This window comes from Falco rusticolus, chromosome 14, assembly GCF_015220075.1.
Source record: "Falco rusticolus isolate bFalRus1 chromosome 14, bFalRus1.pri, whole genome shotgun sequence".
In the NCBI taxonomy this organism is placed as follows: domain Eukaryota; kingdom Metazoa; phylum Chordata; class Aves; order Falconiformes; family Falconidae; genus Falco; species Falco rusticolus.
Window position 1 is genome coordinate 3980904 of NC_051200.1, and position 20871 is coordinate 4001774.

General features: G+C 43.3%; 1 protein-coding gene across 2 annotated transcripts in view; it reads left to right on the top strand.

Moving 5' to 3' along the window:
* The first annotated feature begins 4288 nt into the window (after positions 1-4288).
* The window catches only part of DCX (doublecortin), an 85280-nt gene continuing 68697 nt past the window's right edge, over positions 4289-20871 (top strand). For both annotated transcript variants that reach the window (XM_037408330.1, XM_037408331.1), the window contains exons 1-3: positions 4289-4482; positions 6029-6419; positions 16994-17334. In XM_037408330.1, coding sequence (XP_037264227.1) covers positions 6056-6419; positions 16994-17334 — 705 coding nt within the window. In that variant the 5' untranslated portion in view covers positions 4289-4482; positions 6029-6055. The remainder of the gene's footprint in view (positions 4483-6028; positions 6420-16993; positions 17335-20871) is intronic.

Here is a 20871-nt window from a genome sequence, read left to right on the forward strand (position 1 = left end):
CTTGGCTGGGACTTGCAGGCCATTTATCATGCATAATTTGGTCAGCAAAAATGTACTGACAACCTCTGTGAGGTTCTGCATGTCCCCCAGGATACAGGCAATGCATGTGGCAGACGTTTTCATGGCTTTCTGCAAGCTTTGCAAATTGCTGTTAAGGGAAAACACTGCCACTGAATTGCCACCGGAATGTGACTTGTGGAACTCGCTGTGTCTGGCAGAATTTACCTAAGATATCATGGGGTGTGTACTGGGGTGGGAGTGCTTCATTTTCTGCTGTCAGGGAATTTGTTTTCAGCTGGGAAATACTTACTGATTGTAGTGATTTGCTTGTAGTAGGGAGGGGATGGAGCCATAAGAAACCTAGTGCAAAAGTTATTTTTCTTTTAGATATCCGCTGTATTTTTTAGTGCTTTCTTGTATCTAGATGTGTTGGGAATGTCTTAAGTGAGTTCACTGAGCAACTCATGAGCTGCATTGTTTCCAGATTCTTACAAAGGGCTGCTTAGACCAGGAGAAGGCCTTTTCACTTGCTTCCTGTCAATCCCTTGGAGGATGTAAAGGCCTCTTTCTCCCAAACTTCAGCAGGATTTATCAAGTCAAAGTAATCTGCTGAGATTGAGGGCATCTGCCAAAAGTGTGGGGCTGCAGCACTAATGCACTGATGCAGCACAGCGTCTGGGGTTGGGAGGAGTGATAGGTCTCACCCAAGAGATATTCATGCTGCAGAGCACAGGTGGGGAGCCCTATGTTGGCCAGCTGCTGGAGTTGGCCTTGGAGCCCAGGTTCTGTTTCCACTCTCTCTGAAAACTTTGTGCCTGCTGCTTCCTTGGGTTTTCCAGTGAGTCGGGCTGTAGAAGGGCCCGTCCCTCTGACTCCAAGGTCTGAACAGCCTCTGCCAGATGGTTACGAGGCTTGGAGTGTTGAAACTGTGCTATGGAGGTGTTCCTCCACCCTTCTCTCCCCAGCGGCTGAGCTGACTTTGGCTCACTAGCATTGGTATTTAAAAGACTTTCAGATGTGTGTGGTCCCTGTAAAAATAAATCTCCAAAGGAAACAAATGTTATATGGTGAAAGTCTGCCAAGTCCCTGTTGCTTATTAGCTCATAGTATTATATAGGAGAGACTTAACTCTATAGTCTGATATAGGATAATTCTTCGATGAACTGTCAGCTCTTTCGAAGATTCAGATTTAAAGCCTGTTGCTCTATAGGGTCAAGCCTGAGCCATTGGCTTTATGGGTGTTTGGTTTTGAGCACCTTGACATAATTGGCAGAGCCCTGAAATAGTAATTTGTCATTTCACAGGGTTTTGGCGTGTAAGTTCACATTGAGCAAAGCTTTGAAAGTAGCAATCATGGATGACATTTTCAAGGCAGTCCAGAAGAGCAGAGGTTAAAATAAGAAATGTATTTAAATGCGTCTTGTGCATCAAGATGACTTGAAAATGGTGATCCAAGACTTCCTTCAAAAGCAGTGATCACTTGTTTTAAATTTTTCCAGAATTACCATCTGTGGTGCAGCCAGACCTTGGCTACTTACCACCTTAACTTACATGCTGATCAGAGAACATGCTGTGCTGTCAGATGCAATTTTTGATAGAAGTCAGGTTGATGTATAGTAAAGTAACTGGGCATTGACATAGGGAGTGCTTAAGACTGCAACTCCTAACGATGCTAGAAACTAGATTTTCTAGGTATGTGAAGAAGTTAGCACAATGTAGTCACAAAATCCTTTTTACCTGCAGCCTGTCCCTTTCCAAAGTATTACGGTTGCTCAGCCATGTCAGCAAACGTGTCTTTATACAGGTTTAATTACACAGGCAAAAGTCTGAATGTTAGCTTCCTGAGGGAAAGATCATTCATCTGATTTAAAGCAGATAATTTAATCTGAAGAGCTAAATTTATCTTTCCTTTTTGGCTAGATTAAATTATTGATGGGAAGAATTTTCTTTCCAATTCTCAGTCACTCCTGCTGCCTAAAATGGTTTAGATTATGGTGTCTTAGAGAGTGAGTCTGTTCTGATGTAAATGGGTTTTGACTAGCATTAACTCCTTAAGGCCAGTGAAAAACTCTTGAAGGGTCTTGTCTCTGACCAGCAGAAATGAAGTGGGGAGCAGGCTCTTGCATTCATCAAGAAAGTGCTGTTTATTTCTATGTCTTATTACATAGCCCAGCCAATGTCTGTAGTATGAGGTGATCCTATTCTCATTTGAAGAGAAGCAAATATGGTGCAATTCACTGAGAACATGTGAAATCAGTCTGGCTCCAGGGCTTTTCACTTCTGATGATGCTCTGCCTGCTGAGATCCTTCTTGTCTTGTGGCAGGATTAAAGAAGGGCAACATACTGAAGGTGACTTGGGCACCTTTTAGGAGTAACTTGAGGTTTTACCCAAGATGAACATTACCATCATTGGCTATAGAACCCTTATCCGTCAGTTAGGAACAAATACTAGTCTCTTGCTGGAGTAATTCTGTTTTTGAAAGGAAGTGCCCATCCCCCCATCCAAAAAGCTTCTGGCAGTGTCCTGAGCAGGCATGTCCATATAGACATGCTTCTTCTTCTTATCACCAGTGGGTATGGTCTCAGATGTGGAAAGAAGTCAAAAGCCATGTGTTAATGCACTTTGAGATACTCAGAACTCTCCATACAAGTCAAACTTGTGGATGAATAAATTGTACAATTCCACTGACTGCATGGGTTTACATTTTCCTGCCAGGCTACCCTGGGGTACTATCCAAGTCCTTAGACATCATCCCAAACAGTCTGCCTCTTCTCTGGCAAAGCACTGTGCACCACTGAGAACTGAATTTGGTTTCCTTTTCTCTATTCTTGCTGTTACTGTACTTGGCACATGCATAACGATTTGTATCTTTGGCACATTTTTAAAGTATGAGTAAGTTTATATTTACAGCAGTACTGTGGTATAGGGAAGAATTGTTAATCCTGGACAGATTAAGCACATGGTGATGAATGGCCAGGTATTATCCAATTTGGAATGGGATCTAATGGGAAGGCAAACACTTGGAAGTCCCACCTACCTCTTGCAGACCCTACTGAAATATGCCCTGGAGAGCACTGCTCTTTCCTGTGGTCCTCTCAAGTGCTAATTCCTGAGGAAGGAGAGTGGATCTGTGTTCTTTGTAGTGATCCCACCAACCACAGAAGGGAGCGGCCAACAGCTTTAGTGGAGGATGCATGGGAGCCTTTGAATAAAGGATGGTTTCAGGGAGTAAGAAACTTTTTGCAAATGTCATGTGTGAACGTTGCTGGCAAACAAAGATGAGCTCTCTGTGGGTTTGTGTCAGTGTTGCCTGGACTATCATATACAGGGCAGACAAAGCTGGAATAAATGCTAACTTTTTCTGTGTAAATGTGATACTGCTATGATATGCCAAAATGACAACATCTGATGTTTTCATTCAAAACAGACACTGTGTTGTTAGGAAAGATTTCCTTTTACAGATGAGAAGACCCTCCCATTTCCAAATCCCATTCTTTTCTAAAAGGAAAGTTGTGACCAGCACCAGCAGAGTTAGTGGTGCTGTTCTAACTGCAGGATTGAAATCTCCATCCAGAAAGCAGGTGAAAGATTCTGCTGTCAAAGTGAAAGATCCTGGTATAATTTTGATACAGCCGAATCCTTCTGCAGTGGAATCAGAAAATAAACTTCTGGTTTGGGATATAAGCCAGGTTGAATCTGTTGGGTTAAGCTTGTGTCAAATGACTCCATCTTAAACCCCTTGGGGATTTGGATGAACTGGGATTCAGAGCTCTGGCTTTGGCTTGTGTCCAGTGTTAACGGAGAAAAATTATTCAGGGGCACCTCATGCAGAACCACCAAGTGAATTCTCCCTTTCTGCTTGCCAGCATAAACCATGAATGCTGTGTAAAACCATTACAGGAGCAGAACTGTGCCCAGTTCCACCAGTCAACTTCTTTCTTACTGGCTTTCCTAATGCACGGGAGTCCTGTGCCAGCATTCACACACACTGTAGTATTGTAGTGATGACCTCCCTGTACTGGTAATCCTATAATATTGGTACATCAGATTATGCTCTTGGTTTTGGCATTTTTTTGTATTTTTTTGTTTATTTTTTGTTTGTTTGTTTGTTTTTTTCCCAGTGAGGCCAGATGCCTTCTTGGTGAAGCTAGAACCAAGGGAAAATTTGCATCCTTCAGAACATCACCCCCAAACTTGCAACTTTAAACATTTTATTTACCCATCTGTTAACATATCCAGAGCTGGAATGGACACACCCTTTTTTTTCTTTCAAATACAGTGAAGCTACAAGCAGACGGCTGATGATGGGATTGAAAACCACTGAGGCAAAGTTACTGTGAAGGGATGGAACAAGGCACTAGGACCTAGGAGGCGTCTCATCCACCCTGGCAGGAATTTCTTGCTTGGAGCTCAGACAACAAAGGCAGAGTGAGCCTGGTTTTCTTTCTCTCAGCATCTCCACCCTGCGCGCTGAAAACCGGTGAGTAGAGCTTTTTTGAGTGGCTTGCATGCAGAAAAGTAACAGATGTCAGACAGAAAGGACGAATCTTTCTCTTAGTACCTTACAGCATCTGCAGTTCATTTTAAAATCAAAACGCCCTGCATCCTTTGATTTGTTCCTGAAGTTGCTTGGATGTTTCATTGTTCAGTGCATGACACCGGACTGAATCTACCCCAACTAGCATTGTGGTGAAAATGTCCCCAACTTGGGGTTTCTGTGCAGATCGCCTGCATTGTCACGTTCTGCTTTATTGCAGACCAGGGACAATGATTTTTCTCGCACATGCCACTGACATTGTAAAATACAGGGAAGGAGCTTCGTCCTGGCAAATCTAAGGCATGGGGAAGAGATAGCAACAGCTTTTCCTAGATTTATACCTGGCTGCCAAGTGCCGGTGTAAATCCCCTTTCTGCCCTGTGTTAATATGCAAGCCACATACGTGAGTTGCTTGTTCCTGGCTGTGCTGGGTGAGTGGAAGGGTCTTTCTATTGCAGAATTGGGGGTTCCTCCTCCTTTTGTGTTGGGGTTTAGTGCGGGAAGAAGGTTGCTTTTGAGCACGAATTAGAGACCATGCAGAAATTCCTGCTTGCTGGGTGTCAGCTCAAGTCTCAGCTTTTCTGTGCTAGTCGCTTGCGGTAGGAGCCCCCCCGCGCTCAGAACAATGAAAGGTGAGGAGCAGGGGCGGTGTGTCCCTTGGGTAGGGGCACTTCCAGCAATTAAATCACTTAAGACTGGAAGGGGGGTGGAAATAGCCCCTTTATTTTCTCCTCCTCATTAAACGGGAGCAGAAATGCGATTCAGAGGAGACTCGAGGCTGAAAAGAGCTTACCAAAGCCTTGTTTCAATGACAGATTTTTCTTTCCAGTCATTTCTTCTTAGAGATGTAGGCTGGTCCTGGGAATTGATTGATGGGCTAGGAGGGGGCTGCGGATAGGGGGAAGGGTGGGTTGGATCTCATTGCTAACCCTTATTGAACAGGCTGTCACAAAGAAACTGCTTATTCCCCTGTGACCATTCTTTCATAAATGCCAGTTTATTCTAATGTTAAACATTCAGATGCTCTGGTTCCTTCCATGATTCGACAGATTGAAGGGCTGACTTACTGGGATCTCCTTGTTTTCTGTCGCCAAAGGAAACCTCACAGGGCTCAGAGGTTTAATTCATTGCCAACTGGTGTTTGGACGAGTTTTTTGGGGCTGAGTTGTGATTGCCATGTACCCCTTTGGCCTCAAGTCCCAATTTACTGCACTTTGAAAACTCCCAGGTGCACAAGCAGCCAGCTCTCTAGAAACGTGTTCCCTGCCCCCAGTAGCTGGATCCCTTTCAAAATGCAAGGACCCCTCCTACCCTCAGTCCCCCAGAATCGATACAAATCTGGGTCAGGGGAGGGGGAGCTTCCCAAATGCATCTGTCCTGCTCCAGACACAGCTCTTGCAGTAGTGTCATTTTTCTCTCTGCATTGTGGCTCTGCTTGGCTTAACCTGTCCCTTTGCACTTCTTCTCTCCCCGTCTCCTTCCTGCTCAGCTTCAGATCTTTAGGGTTCACCAAACTATGGAACTTGATTTTGGACACTTTGACGAAAGAGACAAGGCGTCCAGAAACATGCGAGGCTCACGTATGAACGGGTTGCCCAGCCCCACTCACAGTGCTCACTGTAGCTTCTACAGAACCAGGACCTTACAGGCACTGAGTAATGAGAAGAAAGCCAAGAAGGTGCGTTTCTATCGCAACGGGGACCGCTACTTCAAGGGGATTGTATATGCCGTGTCCTCTGACCGCTTCCGAAGTTTTGATGCTCTCCTGGCTGACCTGACCCGGTCCCTGTCCGACAACATTAATCTGCCTCAGGGAGTCCGTTACATTTACACCATCGATGGGTCGCGGAAGATCGGGAGCATGGATGAGCTGGAGGAAGGTAATTAGCATTGCTGTCTGGTGCAGTGAGGAGGCGGGGTGGGAAGGGGGCTGCACCACTTGGGTCTGCTGTTAAGGTCACATTTCCTTGGGCGCTCGGGGATGCTTCTGCCCCTCTGTGCACCCATCCACCCTCCCCTCCAGAGAGGTGTGGGAGAGGGTGGCAGTGCAGGGACTGACACCCCCAGGGTGTCCCCCAGCACGCTCTCTCGGGTGCAGATGTGAAGCCAGAGAGGTGTGTCTTACTCTTGGCTAGACATGGCTGTGTCCATCACTTAGGGGCTGTCTGAGGCTGTCCCCTGCCTGTCCAGGCTGGGGGGGGGGGGGGGGGCGGAAATGTCCCAGATGGGTGCAGGGGGTGGCTGAGGAGTGATGTGGGCTTCCCACTGGGGTGGATGGGTATGAATGGAAAAACAATGGGTGCTGGGGGATTCATGTAGTGTGTGTAATGGGGGTGGGAGAGATTTATGCACCCCCACACTGTATGGGGGTGTTCTGAGGGCTTTGTGCACAATGTGTGTGCGTAGGGGTGTGGTCAGGGACTTGAGTGTGTGTGGAGGGGGTGTGTTGGGGTGCGTGCAGTGGGTGTTGGGGGTGCATGTGGTGGGTGTGTGGAAGGTGGGGTGCTGGGTTTTTTACAGTGTTTGGGGAGTGCATGGAGGGGTGTTGGGTTAATGCTGTGTGTTTAGAGGGGCGAGTTGATGAACAAGGTGTGTGTACGGAGAAGAGTGTTTTGGGTGGGTTGCACTTGGTGAAATTTGTGGTTTTATACGTGTGTATGTGTGTGGAGGAAGGTGTAAGGAGGCTTAATTGCAGAGGAGGTGTTGGGATTCCTTGAGAGGGTTCATGCAGAGGGTATGCATCAGGGTTTGTGGTTAGGGAGTGTGTGGAGGTATGTTGGGCTGCATCTCTAAGGGGGAGTTCTGGGGGGGATTCTTGCAAGGTGGTGTGTGTGGAGAGGGCGTTGGGAGTTCATCTGCTGCATCTGAATATGGTTCATGCAGTGTCTGTATGGAAGGGAGGTGTATTGAGATGTTCAGATGGGATTGTGTGTGTAAGGGGGCGTACTGGGGAGTGTTTCTGCCAGGACTGTGTGTGGTGGGGTGGGCTGCTGCAGTAGGTCTGTGGGGGAGTGTGGGAAGGCATCCCCTGCGTGGCAGGTCTGAGTGTACCCCTGTATCTGGAAAGGGTGCTGGTGTGCCTATTCCTGAGTGCCACTTGGACTGTGGGGTGAAGGATGAGTCAAAAATCAATCTTCCTGCCCTCTGGAGGGGGTGATCTGGGGGCAGGCTTACTGCTGTGGAGCTCAGCTGCCAGCCTTGCCTGTGCCTGGAGAGCTCCCTCTGCAGCAGTGGGCTGCTGCTGGGGGTGCTGCCTTTCTCGGGGAGTGGCAGCAGGACCCCCAGGATGAAACTGCTTCAGGGTCAGTCCTACTTCCTTGCCCAAGGCATGGCCGTGGGTAGGCTCTGCTGGTGGCAAACCCAAGTGGGACACCCGCACAGGGGACACCCGCAGCCACCCTGCTTTTCTCTTCCCTGAGCAATTCAGATATTCTATTCTTTGTTTGGAACTGGAATGTCCTGATTACTGTTGCAGGAGGGGAGTTACTCTTCCCTGCTCCTTGATGTTTTCCCCCAAGCAGATGACCTGGCTGATTTGGTCAGCTGCAGAAAATCCACAAGGGTTTTGCCTTCAATAAAAGACAATGGATGTGAGTGTGTGAGCCACTGAACTGCAGGGGCAGCCTCAGCAGTGAGTCATTGTGTGACCTTGACTAAAGCATCTCTCCCTAGAATTCCTGATCTGTCAAGTGGGATACTCGTTTCCCCAAAATACTTCGTAGGGACAAGCACACAGAATAAATATTGGTTTCCATAGAGGAGTTTTACTGGGAAGAAATTGCTGCCTTTCAGAGAGATGACGCAGTCCTTAGTGGAGTTATTCTCAGCCCAGTTACAGCTGTCAAACGGAGGTGTGGCCTCCCTTAATTTTAGAGATTCTGCCATGTTTCATTCTGATCTCTTAATATGGCCACAGCCTTTCTCTAATGACACATCTCAGTTCTGCTTGTCCTAGGTTTTATGTAAATCTTCAGGAATAACTCCACAGGAGAAAGTGCAGTTCTTTATTCTCTTTTAATACTCTTCCTCCATTTATACTCTTCCTGCTTTTTGTCAGTGAAGTGAAGAGACCTTTAGTTATACCTGCTTTGCACTGGGGTTTGCTGCAGGTAAGAAGGTACCTAGTTCTTGAAAATATCTTTTATTGGTTAAGGTACAGGCAGGAGATGCTGGCATTTGGCCAAAATGATAACTGGAAATAGCACTGAAGAAATGGCACTAAAACAAAAATAGGATTGTCTGTGTGGCTGGGTCCTCAGCAGCACATCAACTAGGAAAATACAATCTGAGTAGAGTCAAAACAAAGGAATCCAGTGTTTGAAAACGCAAAAGTAGATCTGCATGCTGTTTTGGGAATATTGTTATTGTTAAACTGTCAATATTTCTAGGGATGGCCTATGCATTTGTTGTAGAAAAGCAATCTGGGAAAGACATTGCTTTTGATTTATAATACCATGGTTGTAACCCACCTAGTGGTAAAGTGTGCTGTTAGCCTGGGTGTTTGTCTAACTGTGCTAGGTACACACATGGAAAAGCTGAACTTCAGAGTAATTGTGCTGTGACATACAAGAACAGTACATACACAAACAGTATATGTTTGCCATATAAATTAGCTTTCTGGTTGGAGACTGAGGGTAAATAAACTAGTTCTAGTCGCTGTAATGTGACTAATTTATAATTGTAATTTCCAATAAACAAGTAGAACCCAGGAAAAGAAGTAATCAGAGAGGCTCGGCTCATCTCAATAGTTTGATTGCAAAAGTTGGTGAATTACTGATAATATTTCATATCATGTTCTAAGCACTTGATTACTTTTGCATGACTTTAAAAATGTGCTTTTACGGTGTAGTCTGAATGTACTTCTGGAGGGCAGAGAATGATATTGCACAGTACCAATATCCTTGAGACAGACATTTCAGGTGAACAAAACCTACTTGGTGTGCTGCTAATTAAATAGGACTTGGAAATAACCCTTCTGGTCTCCAGACTCAGCATTCAGGGTTGTTCTCAAGGTTCTGGATGGATGTTTTACTTCACCTGTTCCTTCTTGGACAGATTGGGAATTCTCTCTTACTCTTTGGCCACATCACTCCTAGTTGCCAGTTGGGATGTGTCTCTTGGTCTTTTCCTGTACTGAATCCTAAAGCCTCATGTTTTGGAAGGCCACCACGACTCTGTCACAGAGGTGCTCTTTGCTGCCTGCTGAGTTCTTCCTCACCTGTCACTGGCTGTGTTTTTTCATACTGCCTTCTGTACCAGAGAGCTGTCTATGTCCATGTCTCCCAATGTCCTTCTCTGAAAATGCACTTGTTCCATTTTTCTTTTCCCTCCTTTCACTATAATGGCCATCTTCCATTACTGTAGTCATTGTCTTAATCTTGACTCCCTATTTTCAGCATTCAGTTCTAATGAATTCATAAATTATGCACATGCTGCCATTGATTAGGACTGTATTCCTTCTTAATCTATATGCTAGTTTAATGCAGTACAGTCTCCTATTACTGCACTGTTACAGCTGGTCTTGACTGCAGGTAAATTGCTGACAGCATCTCCCACTTGCATAATCTCTTGGCTGAGTCAGGAGTGGATATTGGGCCCAAGTGCTACTTCTGTCATGGTGGTTTTAGTCAATAAGTAAAATCTTTGAAAAGAGCACCAGGTGATCTTTATTCCCTTTCATATTATAATTGGGTCAAGTAACCAAGGCTTTAGGAAGTCAATACATGAAGCTGCCTTTATAGATTATTGGTGAGCCACTGCTGTAACATTAATTCTGTGCCTTGTGCTGTGAGAAAACTTGAATATGAAAAATACTAAAGAAGTCATATGCCATCTTTTCAAACCTTGTTCAAGCTGATAGTAGAGCATCTCACATTATCATCCAAGTTTCTACTAAAACCTAGTTGCCTTTGACATCTGGACAGGGTACTTTGTTCCTTGGTTCATTTTAAGCCTTTATGTTGTAGACACATTGTGATGAGACTGCAGATTCTCCCTGCCTCAGCTCTGATGGCTTTCTTTTTGAATGGAGGGGCTGGATAAGGGTGGAAGCTGATGTTACACATTGACTTCAGCAGCAAAGATGACTTAAGAAATTCTGTTCTTGGCAACGTGTTCCAAACTCAGGTTGCAGCTTGCTCTTTGTGGGTTAAAAGATTTTTCTTTTTTAGTTTACTTCATAATTTTGCTGCTTTCCCATGTGGCCCCACTAGCAGTTTCTTGGCATAGTGAAAGGGATGGTGAGGTGTAACTTGAAAGTGAGGGAAAGGCACAAGGCAAACTCCTAGCTGCTGAAGTAATTGCAGCTCCCAGTTCATCTCAGTACTAGTGGAGACTGGTTTGTTTCTCTGGAGGGAGGGACTGATAGTTTCCCAGAAGCCAAATTCCCCACTTGTAAAGGTAAGACATTTTTCACAATGTATTTTGAGACCCCAACTAAATGGGGCGTCCTGCTGTGCAAGGCAATATTTAAATCTGTAAGGAGAGCTCTGGACTGGGGAGATTATGGTCTGAAGTTTCAAGGTGGAAGAAGGGATTATTACTGATGAGGAGCTGAGATGCAGAAAAGCAGTCTGACTTGTTTGTCCACAAGTCCACAGACAAAGATGGAAGTCAGAGCTCTGAGCTTTTTTGTTCAGTTGCTTTCATTCCCTTCCTGAGCCCTTTTCAGGGTCTGGTCATTGGTTTGGAGGTACTTGTATCTTTCAGGTATTTTATTATAAGCGGACTTTGGACCTGCTTCTAGTCAGTGCATGGTTTCATGTGAATTAAGCATCCCTTGCTGTGTGTGGTCAGGGTCAGAAATACATGTGGAAATGCACCCATCAAATACAAATATAGCATGGATTAGAGGTGGTCAGTAAAGTCAGAAATGCAGACATGGATTAAAACTAGAACTTGGGAGACTCGACATTTGTTGAAGCTGTAGAACTCCTTCCTTCTGAGCTCCTGGTATGCTCAGGCTGTTAGGCACAGCCCCCCTTGCATTGTGGTCAGAGGGCCCATCCGAGAGTGGATCTATGCCCTTCTCCTGTGTTGGGCTAGTTGTCTGAATTTTGTTCTTGCCTCAGATTAAACATAAGAAAAAGCTGAACATGATTTTGTTTTGCTCAGTGGGGTTTCATTGCAAACATACTTGGGCTGTGTGAGATATTTCAGAGAGTGTTTCCAAGCTCTTTGTATCCTGTCATGCCCTGGGGAATTTTTCCAAAATCTTGTCCAGGAGTGTTTAAAGTAATCATAGGAGGGACTCCACCCTGGTGCTGTACAGAGGCCAGTGTGTGCTGGGACCAAGGGGCTTATAGGAAGTATGTTGCAATCTCCACCCAATGTGTGCATCTTCCAGTTTGCCTGCAAAAGTGAAATTCATGTAGTCCACTACTGATACCTGTGGCATTGTTTTCTATGACTGTTGTCCTGACAGCTTGGCTAATCACATCCTATATAACGACACTTATCCTTCTGGTTCTGTTGTATTTGCTTGCTCATCCTGGCTGTCACATTGGGACTGGTGTGGTCCCATACATGCTTTATGGGCATCATGTGATTTTGAAGGTGATTTGTAATCACACATTTCTTTCACTTTTTCAACAGAACAAGAGGTGCTTTTCTCAAAGAAGAGCTCCCTGTGGAAGAGCCAAAGGAAGGAAGCTCTTCCAGAATTCATTTTGCCACAGTGGAGTAGGTCTTGCGGCAAAGATCCTTTTTAATGCATAAAGTAGCAGGAAGTTAATGTGTTTGAAACTAAAGGCCTACTTTAACACTGTATGGAATGAACTCTGCAAGGTGTTAAATCTACTTAATTCCTATTGAAGTCATAGTAAACGCCATGAAACATGAAAGCTGGGCATAGTAGCACCATCTCAACTTTGCAAAAGCAGAGTTAACAACCGAAATAATTGACTGCAGCCCACAGAGACTGTTTTTGGAAATTTACACTTTCAAAATGGCCTCAATCCAGCTTTCCTGATTTTTCTCATGGGGCTTCTGCCCGCAGTTCATTATACTTGAAAACTTGCTGCTGCATGCTGGGAAAGGATAACTTTTTCTGAAAGTACAGCCTGTCATTTTTAGTATTGTCACAAGGAGCTGCTGTAACAGGACTGAAGGATTAGCACTCATCTTGAGCTTAGAGTTTTTCTAAGAAACCTTCTCTAAGGCAAACCTTATCTTTGCTGAGATCATTCCTTCTTTAGAAGCTGAATAATCACCTTGTGCTTCTATCAAATTGGTAGCACAGTAATGCGTAGGCAGAGTAATTCAGTGTGATACAAGCCATGGCTTCAAATAGCAAATATGCTGATCATGACTGAAGGTAAAGGTCTACAGTCAGTCCATCTATTGCTGAGGGCAGGATAGAAGGAATAAATAAATGCCTTGGCTCGTTTGGTGGCATGATAGAAATTGTGACACCTCTGGAGCATGCTGGCATGATGACAAGTGCACATCATCCTGCAGGGCTTTGGCTTTGCAGTGCAGAAAGGGCACTTTGCGCTGACCTGGCTCTGCACTTAAAAAATGCTGTCCTTAGCACCATTGGTGTCTTGCCCATAGTGTGGCGTTCAGCTTCAGGTTGGATCTTGTCGGGGTGATGCTTCTCACTCTTACAAAAGCCTTCCACCCCCAATGCACGAATGTGTCTCTTTGGGTCTCCCATCTGGGATTTTGTTTGGAAGTAATGACGTGGCTGTTCATCATACCTTCTCATGGCTTATAGCTGGACTTCTACACATGTACACAGCTGCTTGCTGTCTAAAGACGTGTTCCTGAAAATATTTGTGCACAGATTTTTATGCTTAGGCTGGGGAGCAATATAATTCTTGGAGTTGTTTCTTTTGCTTTTGTCAAAATCTTATACCCTCTCCCTCCCCTTTCCTTCTGTTATGCTGTGCACGTCTTCTGCAACCATGCTGGGTCTATCAGTTATGTGTCTTTGACTGGCAAAATTGGACACCTTGACTTCTCATTATAGGCTTAGCATAGGTGGATGTAGCAGAGAAACCAAGAAACTGCTCTTTCTGTGGTAGCACTATTCCCATAAGATCTCTCTCTTCTATGATCTTCTGGCCACAGTACACATCTTCAAAGCTGGAAAGTTCACAAGTCTCCTGCCCATGCTTGCCCAACCCTGCTACCACCTCATGGTGAGGTTTGGGTAAAACCCAGCAGTGGTAAATGAAATAGTATGTGTTCCTGGCTGCCAAATGGTAAAAGGGATGTGCCTCACCGAGGAACTTGAATGATAATTTTGCTATTATTTTGAGGGCCGTAAACTGAGTTTGGGAAGACATCAGTTGAAGTGGTTTTTAAATCGCTTCAGCTTACATCTTTAGGTTGGGTAAGAAGGAAAGAAAAGCTCTTTTTTTCAGGAGTTTTCCTGCTACAACTGCAGAAATGATGCTGAGAAGAGCCGCTGTTCTGAACTGCGTTTCTGAATTGTCACTCCAAGGAAATTTCTGTCCAGTTTTAGAATTCAATAAAATATTTGCTAGGATTTGGGTTAAATGAATCAATGTGAGAAAGGGCAGATTACATTTTCCACTTCTGACTGTGAGCATAATTTGAAAGGCTTATGTATATATAACCCAATACCACATTTGTGGAAACAAAGCCTAGGAGAATGAGTGTTGCCTTCATACCACTATTACCTTTGGTGTATGCTGTTGTAAATACACCAGACAGCTATGGTGTGAGTGATGAATTTCAAATGAATCAGATGGAAGTAAGAGTAATAGTACTGTAGTAAACAGACCAATAATCTTTTCCACATACTTTAAAACGTGGAACTTATTAATGGAAAACACACTGCAACACCTCGTGTTCATAGAACACGGTACAAATATACACTTTCTTTCATGGTGGCATCTTCTGCCCTACAGTATCATGTGCACACAGATGAAAGTCAAGCCTTGCAACACTTCAGCGGCAGATATTGCTAATTTGTTTTTCAGGTAGGGAAGCAGAGATGCAGGTGAAGTCAGGACCTTCCACAGGCGGGCCTAGGGCAGGGATGAGGATAGTATTCAAATCACTTATTCCTAGCATTGCATTTAAACATAGAAATCCCTTTTCTCAAAGGATAATGCTACAGTTCTGTTGAGCACGCTTATAAGGGCTCTGCTGCCCAGGGATTATGGGCTTGGAAGGGCTCAGGTTCTTAGGGTGGCTAATTCCCTGTGAGCATCTCAAACTCCCCCTGCTGCACTTCACACTCAGTTGTGAAACTGGAGAGAAGCATAGGCCCCCTCCGTGCCAGGTGTTGCTTGGCTGAAGCAGATAAGTAAACCACAACTTATCACTTATTAATCAGAAAGATTTAAAGTATTCAATGCTTCTGGAAAACAGTATCTCCAGTGGGAATTCTGTATAATGTATGGTACTCTGTGGGGTATCTTTATGTTTCAATTGAGTCAGATTTAAGGAATAGAAGGAATTAAGGAGCTTCAGCTGTAGGTACTACATGGTCAGTTTATTGAGGAGTTTTGCTGATAGCACACATGCCTCAAATATAGATTTTTTTTATTGTTCACACCACCAGAACCCGCTGCTGGAATTATTGCATTAGTTTGGGGTACACTAGTTGGTAAAATGCTCAACTGACAGTGTTCGTCATAACCCGTGTTAGCTTTCTTCGCCCTTCTGTATTTCTGTTCCATCTTCAGAAGGGAAAACACAGTATCTGCTTCCTGTTGATAATTGATTTTGTTCGTTTTATGCACTTGGGCAGATGGAGCAAGGCTGCAGTTGGTGATGTAAGCACCACAAGTCCACATCACTTTCTGGCAAACTGGGTACAAAATCAGGGTTAAGAAAAAGTTAGCATCCTGTGTCTTTTCTATAGCTGCTTCTGACATGCATCACTTGGCATTAATAAGGACATAAATACTACACAGACTGTTGTTTTAAGCCTATTAAAGCCTTCTGTTTGTGTACCTGTTAGTGGTCTCACCATACATTCTGTGAAGGGATTGTCTCAGTGTCTTCACCAAAAATGCATTTTGGTCAGCAGAAGGACAACTACATGAACACTATACTGGATGCATCACATGCTTGGGACATAAAATTCTGTAGAAATCAGTGGGCTGTTTGGAAATCCATATTTACACCTTTGCCAATTGAATGTAACATTCTGCCTTAGCAATCCTGTGATGGAAAGCCAGACTCAGATGTTGGGTAGGCTTTTCAAAGATGTCCAGGCCCTGGCATCTGCAGTAGGGACAAATAAGGAAATGCAGCCAGTCTATTTATATGAAGAAAGATTTTTTTTTCTTCTTTTTCAAAATAGTTACATCTATATTTTGATTTCAAACCTATCATATTTGAAGAACTTTGTTCTGTAAGATGAGCTTCATAAAACACTGAAAGAAACTCTATAAGATTCTACAGGTACCCATGTTATGCCTTCAGTTTCTATTAAAATTTTATCTAATGGCGAGACAAAAGCTTTTTCCTCCAGCAATGACTGACTTTTTTTCATTGCATTCTCAAGTGCTCAGCAGCCTGAGTCATTTCAGACTAGACAGCTACATTCCCTTAGGGATACTGTTTTACAGTCTCGTTTTAGTTATAATACTTCTAGCATCCATCAGATTTGCAGACCCAAAAGGAGATCCTACAAATCCTTTAAGGTGCTCTTAAAACCTTAGATAGGATCCTGTGAATTACAGAGAAAGCTTGAAACTAATTTTGGATGGGATAGTGAAGGACTTTTTTGTGAATTACTATCAAGACTGTGTAACACTTCTTTACCATGTCTAAATTTGGATTTAATATATTTTTGGTTGGTACCAGCCATATAAACGCAAGCAGTGGTATTTCATGTAGTGTTTTATCTCAGCTGCCACTAGGTCTGTCCTCTAAAAAACCACTGACATTATAATGAAGCATATTTTTTATGCCTGCTAGATTTATCAAAGCTGTTTTCGGTAGAGACCTATTCAGTATCAGATTTTCTTTATTTTTCAGGCATGACACAAAAGGTACTCTGTGGATGAATGTTGATATCTTCTTGGCTGGGGATAACAGGATGAAGTTGTAGCTAGGTGTGTAAAGATGGAGTGGAAGCTGGCAAATTTACAAAATATTTTAGGTGATAAAATAATCTCGTGTTTAGGAGCTATTAGGCAGCTGAGTTGCATCTTCAGGTACCTACATCCCTTTATAACTGTCAACCTTCTTTAAGTCCTAGTTCATGTGACTGGTAGTATGTATTTGCTGGTGCAAGCCATGGCTGGCTGACTTAATTTGGGGAAATACTAGTCATATTTTAAATAAGCATAACATAAATATAAAATTAAAATAAGACAAAATGTTTTAATAACAAACTGTCATGGAAGCGCTAATGAAAACAATTATTCATGATTTACATGATGAATGGGGGGAATGTATAGTGACTTTTTCAGCAGTCTTACGGTAGTAACTGTAGAATTAGACTGGTGTTCATTTCTTTCAAAAGGGGAGAGTTACGTCTGCTCGTCTGACAACTTCTTCAAGAAGGTGGAATACACCAAGAATGTCAATCCCAACTGGTCTGTCAATGTGAAGACATCTGCCAACCAGAAAGCACCTCAGTCTCTGGCCAGCAGCAATAGCGCCCAGGCAAAAGAGAACAAAGATTTTGTGCGTCCCAAGCTGGTAACCATCATCCGCAGTGGGGTGAAGCCCCGGAAGGCAGTCCGTGTGCTCTTGAACAAGAAGACTGCCCATTCGTTTGAGCAAGTTCTCACCGATATCACTGAAGCTATAAAACTGGAGACAGGAGTAGTCAAAAAGCTGTATACCTTGGACGGGAAACAGGTAGGAAATTTTACAGATGTTATGTCTCTTTCTTTTTCTTATCTTGAGGCTTTGCTGACTCAGAACAATTTTTGAAACCTAAAATTAACCTGACATGATCACTACCATCTGTTCTCTTAGAAGTCAGACTTCTCATGCCAGTGGTTAAGTTACTAAATTTTCACTGATATTAATATCAAGTAAAGAATGCAGCCAACCGTCTGAGTGAAACAGATGCTCCATCCTGCACGCCAGCGTGCAGTGCGTGTCTTCCGGACTAGCTAAATAAATAACATGGGGAGTTCGGCTCACAGCCACCAGTTGATTTGGCTCTGAAGTAATTGCAAGAAATCTCAAGCTTTGGATTCGCTAAGTGAAAATATGTTGCTTGACTTTCCTTGCCCTCAGAGGAATGCTTGCTAAGATAAAGTAATTGATCTAAGCATGCGCTTCTGGCTAACTCAGTAATTAGCAGAAAAAGCATGGAACTGTGTTGCGTTTTCTTGACAAAATGCATAAAGAGATAACATGCAGAAAGGGACTTGGGTCACAAATATTTAGTGGGTCGTCATAATGTGCTTCATGTCTACATTTTCCTGGAACTGAAGGAAACATCTGTCTCTTGTTAGCAGCTACACAGCAATAAGCCATTTCATATTGCTGTACCTATGAAAATGCTTAAAGGAATGTGGAGGATATCTTTGGGGACTGGGAAGAGCTGGATTCTTCAAAGACGATTCTGAGCTTGATTTAACAGTTCTGTGTCTTCTGTAACTGAGGGATGGTTTTATTTTTGTCACTATTTTTCTTGCTACAGATTCTGGAGTGAGGCAGCACAGCTCTTGTGTGCGAGTTGCATGCTAGCTTTAAATTAACTCTCTTATCTCTGGAGAAAATTATTCAAATACTGGTTTTTGAAATACTATGCCAACCCTAGGCAATGTGTCCAACTAACATGCAACTTTATGTATTAAAGTGTTCATCCTTCCAAACCCAAATACAGGCTCATAAAGTGTCCTGCACAGTCCAGGTGCACTGCCTGGGAGCTGAAAGTAGCGTGTCACACCTGTCTGATATTCTTGCTTTGGCCCGACCTCTGCATTCTGCACATCAGCGGCTGCTTCTAGCTTCATGTATACAAAAATTTTATCTGCCTGTCAAAGCTTTTCTTTCCACTTGTCTCAACCCAGCAGTTTTTCTTCATAAAATGTATATTTCATACATGAGTGGGTGACTTTCCAGCTAGACTGTCCATGGATATAGTAGCGAGATGCAGATAAGCAGTGATACAGGGAGTGATGTACTGGAAACCTTGGAAGTGGCTGGGGGAAGAGGAAGGAGAGTCAGGTGATCTGTCTTCACTGGGGAAGTCGTACATAGGCACAGGACCATGTGCTGTGAATCACTGCAGCTTTACAAAGGGTTTAATAGATGGATCTAGCCTGAAAGCAGTTGCTTACTCATGCGGACACACAGAGTCCTGTTGCTGTCACAGTTGTGAATGAGGATCTTGATCTCAACCTGTAAGTTGCCTCAGTTCTTTGAGAACAGCCAGCATTTTGGAGGTGATATGTTGCTTTGGGTGGCATGCAGAAACAGGGATGCCCCATGAGTGTCCATCAAACTGCTCTCTTCTCCACCTTTTAGCTAGTTACAGGAGGAAATGGTGTTTCCCCCTCCACCTCTGCCTGGAGGGCAAGACTGAATCAGCTCATAAACTGAACGGAGCTTCTGGCCTGGTGACTGGACCAGCCTGTGAAATGGTGTTAATTCCTAAGTGGGGATTTGGAAAACACTGCTTGCTTTCAAGTTACAGATTGCCTAGAGTGTGTGTGGAGTGAACTGCAGTTTGTTGCTGGAGTGGCTGCCTTGCATGGAGCTACAGCTGAGCAAGGGGCACAAAGATCTATGTACTTTAACAATTCCTACTGCAAGTTGTTGTCCATAGCAGACACCACACCATACATGGCTCTTCTTGAGTCAAAAAAATAAAAGGCAACCTTGTTTTCCTCCTGTCCGGCTCTGACAGCTGTACCAGTGACTGGTGCCTTAATTCAGCACTGTTTTGACTGGGGCAACCTGACAACTTCACCATCAGTTTTTGTTGCAGAAATGTGATTTCACTAAAGTCTGAATAAAGATATCACATCTAACTTGTTCACCATATTATGAGATGTGATATTTCATTGTGTGTTAGACACACCACTGGGAGTTTCACCGTATGCAAATGCAAACACAGTATTGCAGTTATTGAAAAGAGTGAGATTTTGTGATTTGACATCAATGGAATGTTTGATTTTTGTTTGCTGCATCGGTTATTGTTGAAGCTTCCTGAAGAGCAAACCCGGTTCACTAAGGCTTTGTTTTTATTGGAAGGTTTCCTTCAATGTTTGTTTTTAAAATATAAGTTTATTTGAAATTTTCCACCTATGCGTGTTTAGTGTTTAAGCTAGAACTAGAAGCTTCTGCTGTGGGTGCAGTGTTTGCTGTTTCCGTGACATACTGCTCCACAAAATCTGACCTTCTGATGTGATCTGTAAGAGGTTTTTGCATGTCTGATTCTGACATTAGAAAGAAGTTTTTGAATACCTAATTCTGACAAACGGTACTTTATTTTCTGGAGAAAATATTCATGCAAAAATGCAAGCTGCTCAAAGCTGAAGTACTGACAAGAATTCTGACAGTCTGTCTCTTTGAGTGTCATCAGAGGCACGTTACTCCCTCTGTTGTGAAATGATAAAATTTACAAAAGGAATGTACAAAGGAAAATTATCCTTCCTCAGTCCATGAGCTGTAACTTAACGAGGGGAGATGATTATTTTATTTATAGGCTTTTCCATGGTGCTCATCAGTAGAGTAATCAAGATGCTTTAGAAGTACAGATAGTAGTGGCAATGACAGAGTGGTGTGTAAATAATTACATTTCTATGCACTAAAGACCTGCATTTGGAGTGAGAAAGCAGTTAATTGAGAGCTGGATGGGATGTGTTTGAATAAATGTAGCACTCAAAACAACAGTGAGGTTAGTTTTTTTAAAGGAGATTTTGTTTCTTTTTATGTCTTGGGTTGTCTGTAGAAATACGTCCCTTTCAAAACTGCTAAATTAGTATCTTGTGTTTAAGTAATATCTTTAACTTGGTCTTGCACATACGTGTAATGCTTTGTGCCTTGTCTGTCTGTATTCAAGCTCCTTTCCTCCTTGGAGTATATCATCACCTCTTGGTGGGCACCCTTGAACTCAAAAGGGGTTTCAAATTGTTGACCAGGAATGAGTCATGTCAGAGAATCACAATAGAGATTTAACTTTTGAACTTGCAAGGCCCTATAGGAAATGGTATAGGTCAAAGAATTCAGTGCATTCAACAAATACTACAGTGGATCAAATTCAGCGTTTGGTTCCATGACTACAACTGCTGTTATGTTATGTATATATGTGTAATATATATCATTAGTATATACATATGCAGGATTGAATTTGGTGTGATCTGTGGATCATTTTGGAAAACAGTTGTTTTGGTACATTCCTCCTTTTTTTTTTTTTTTTTTTTTTTTTTAAAC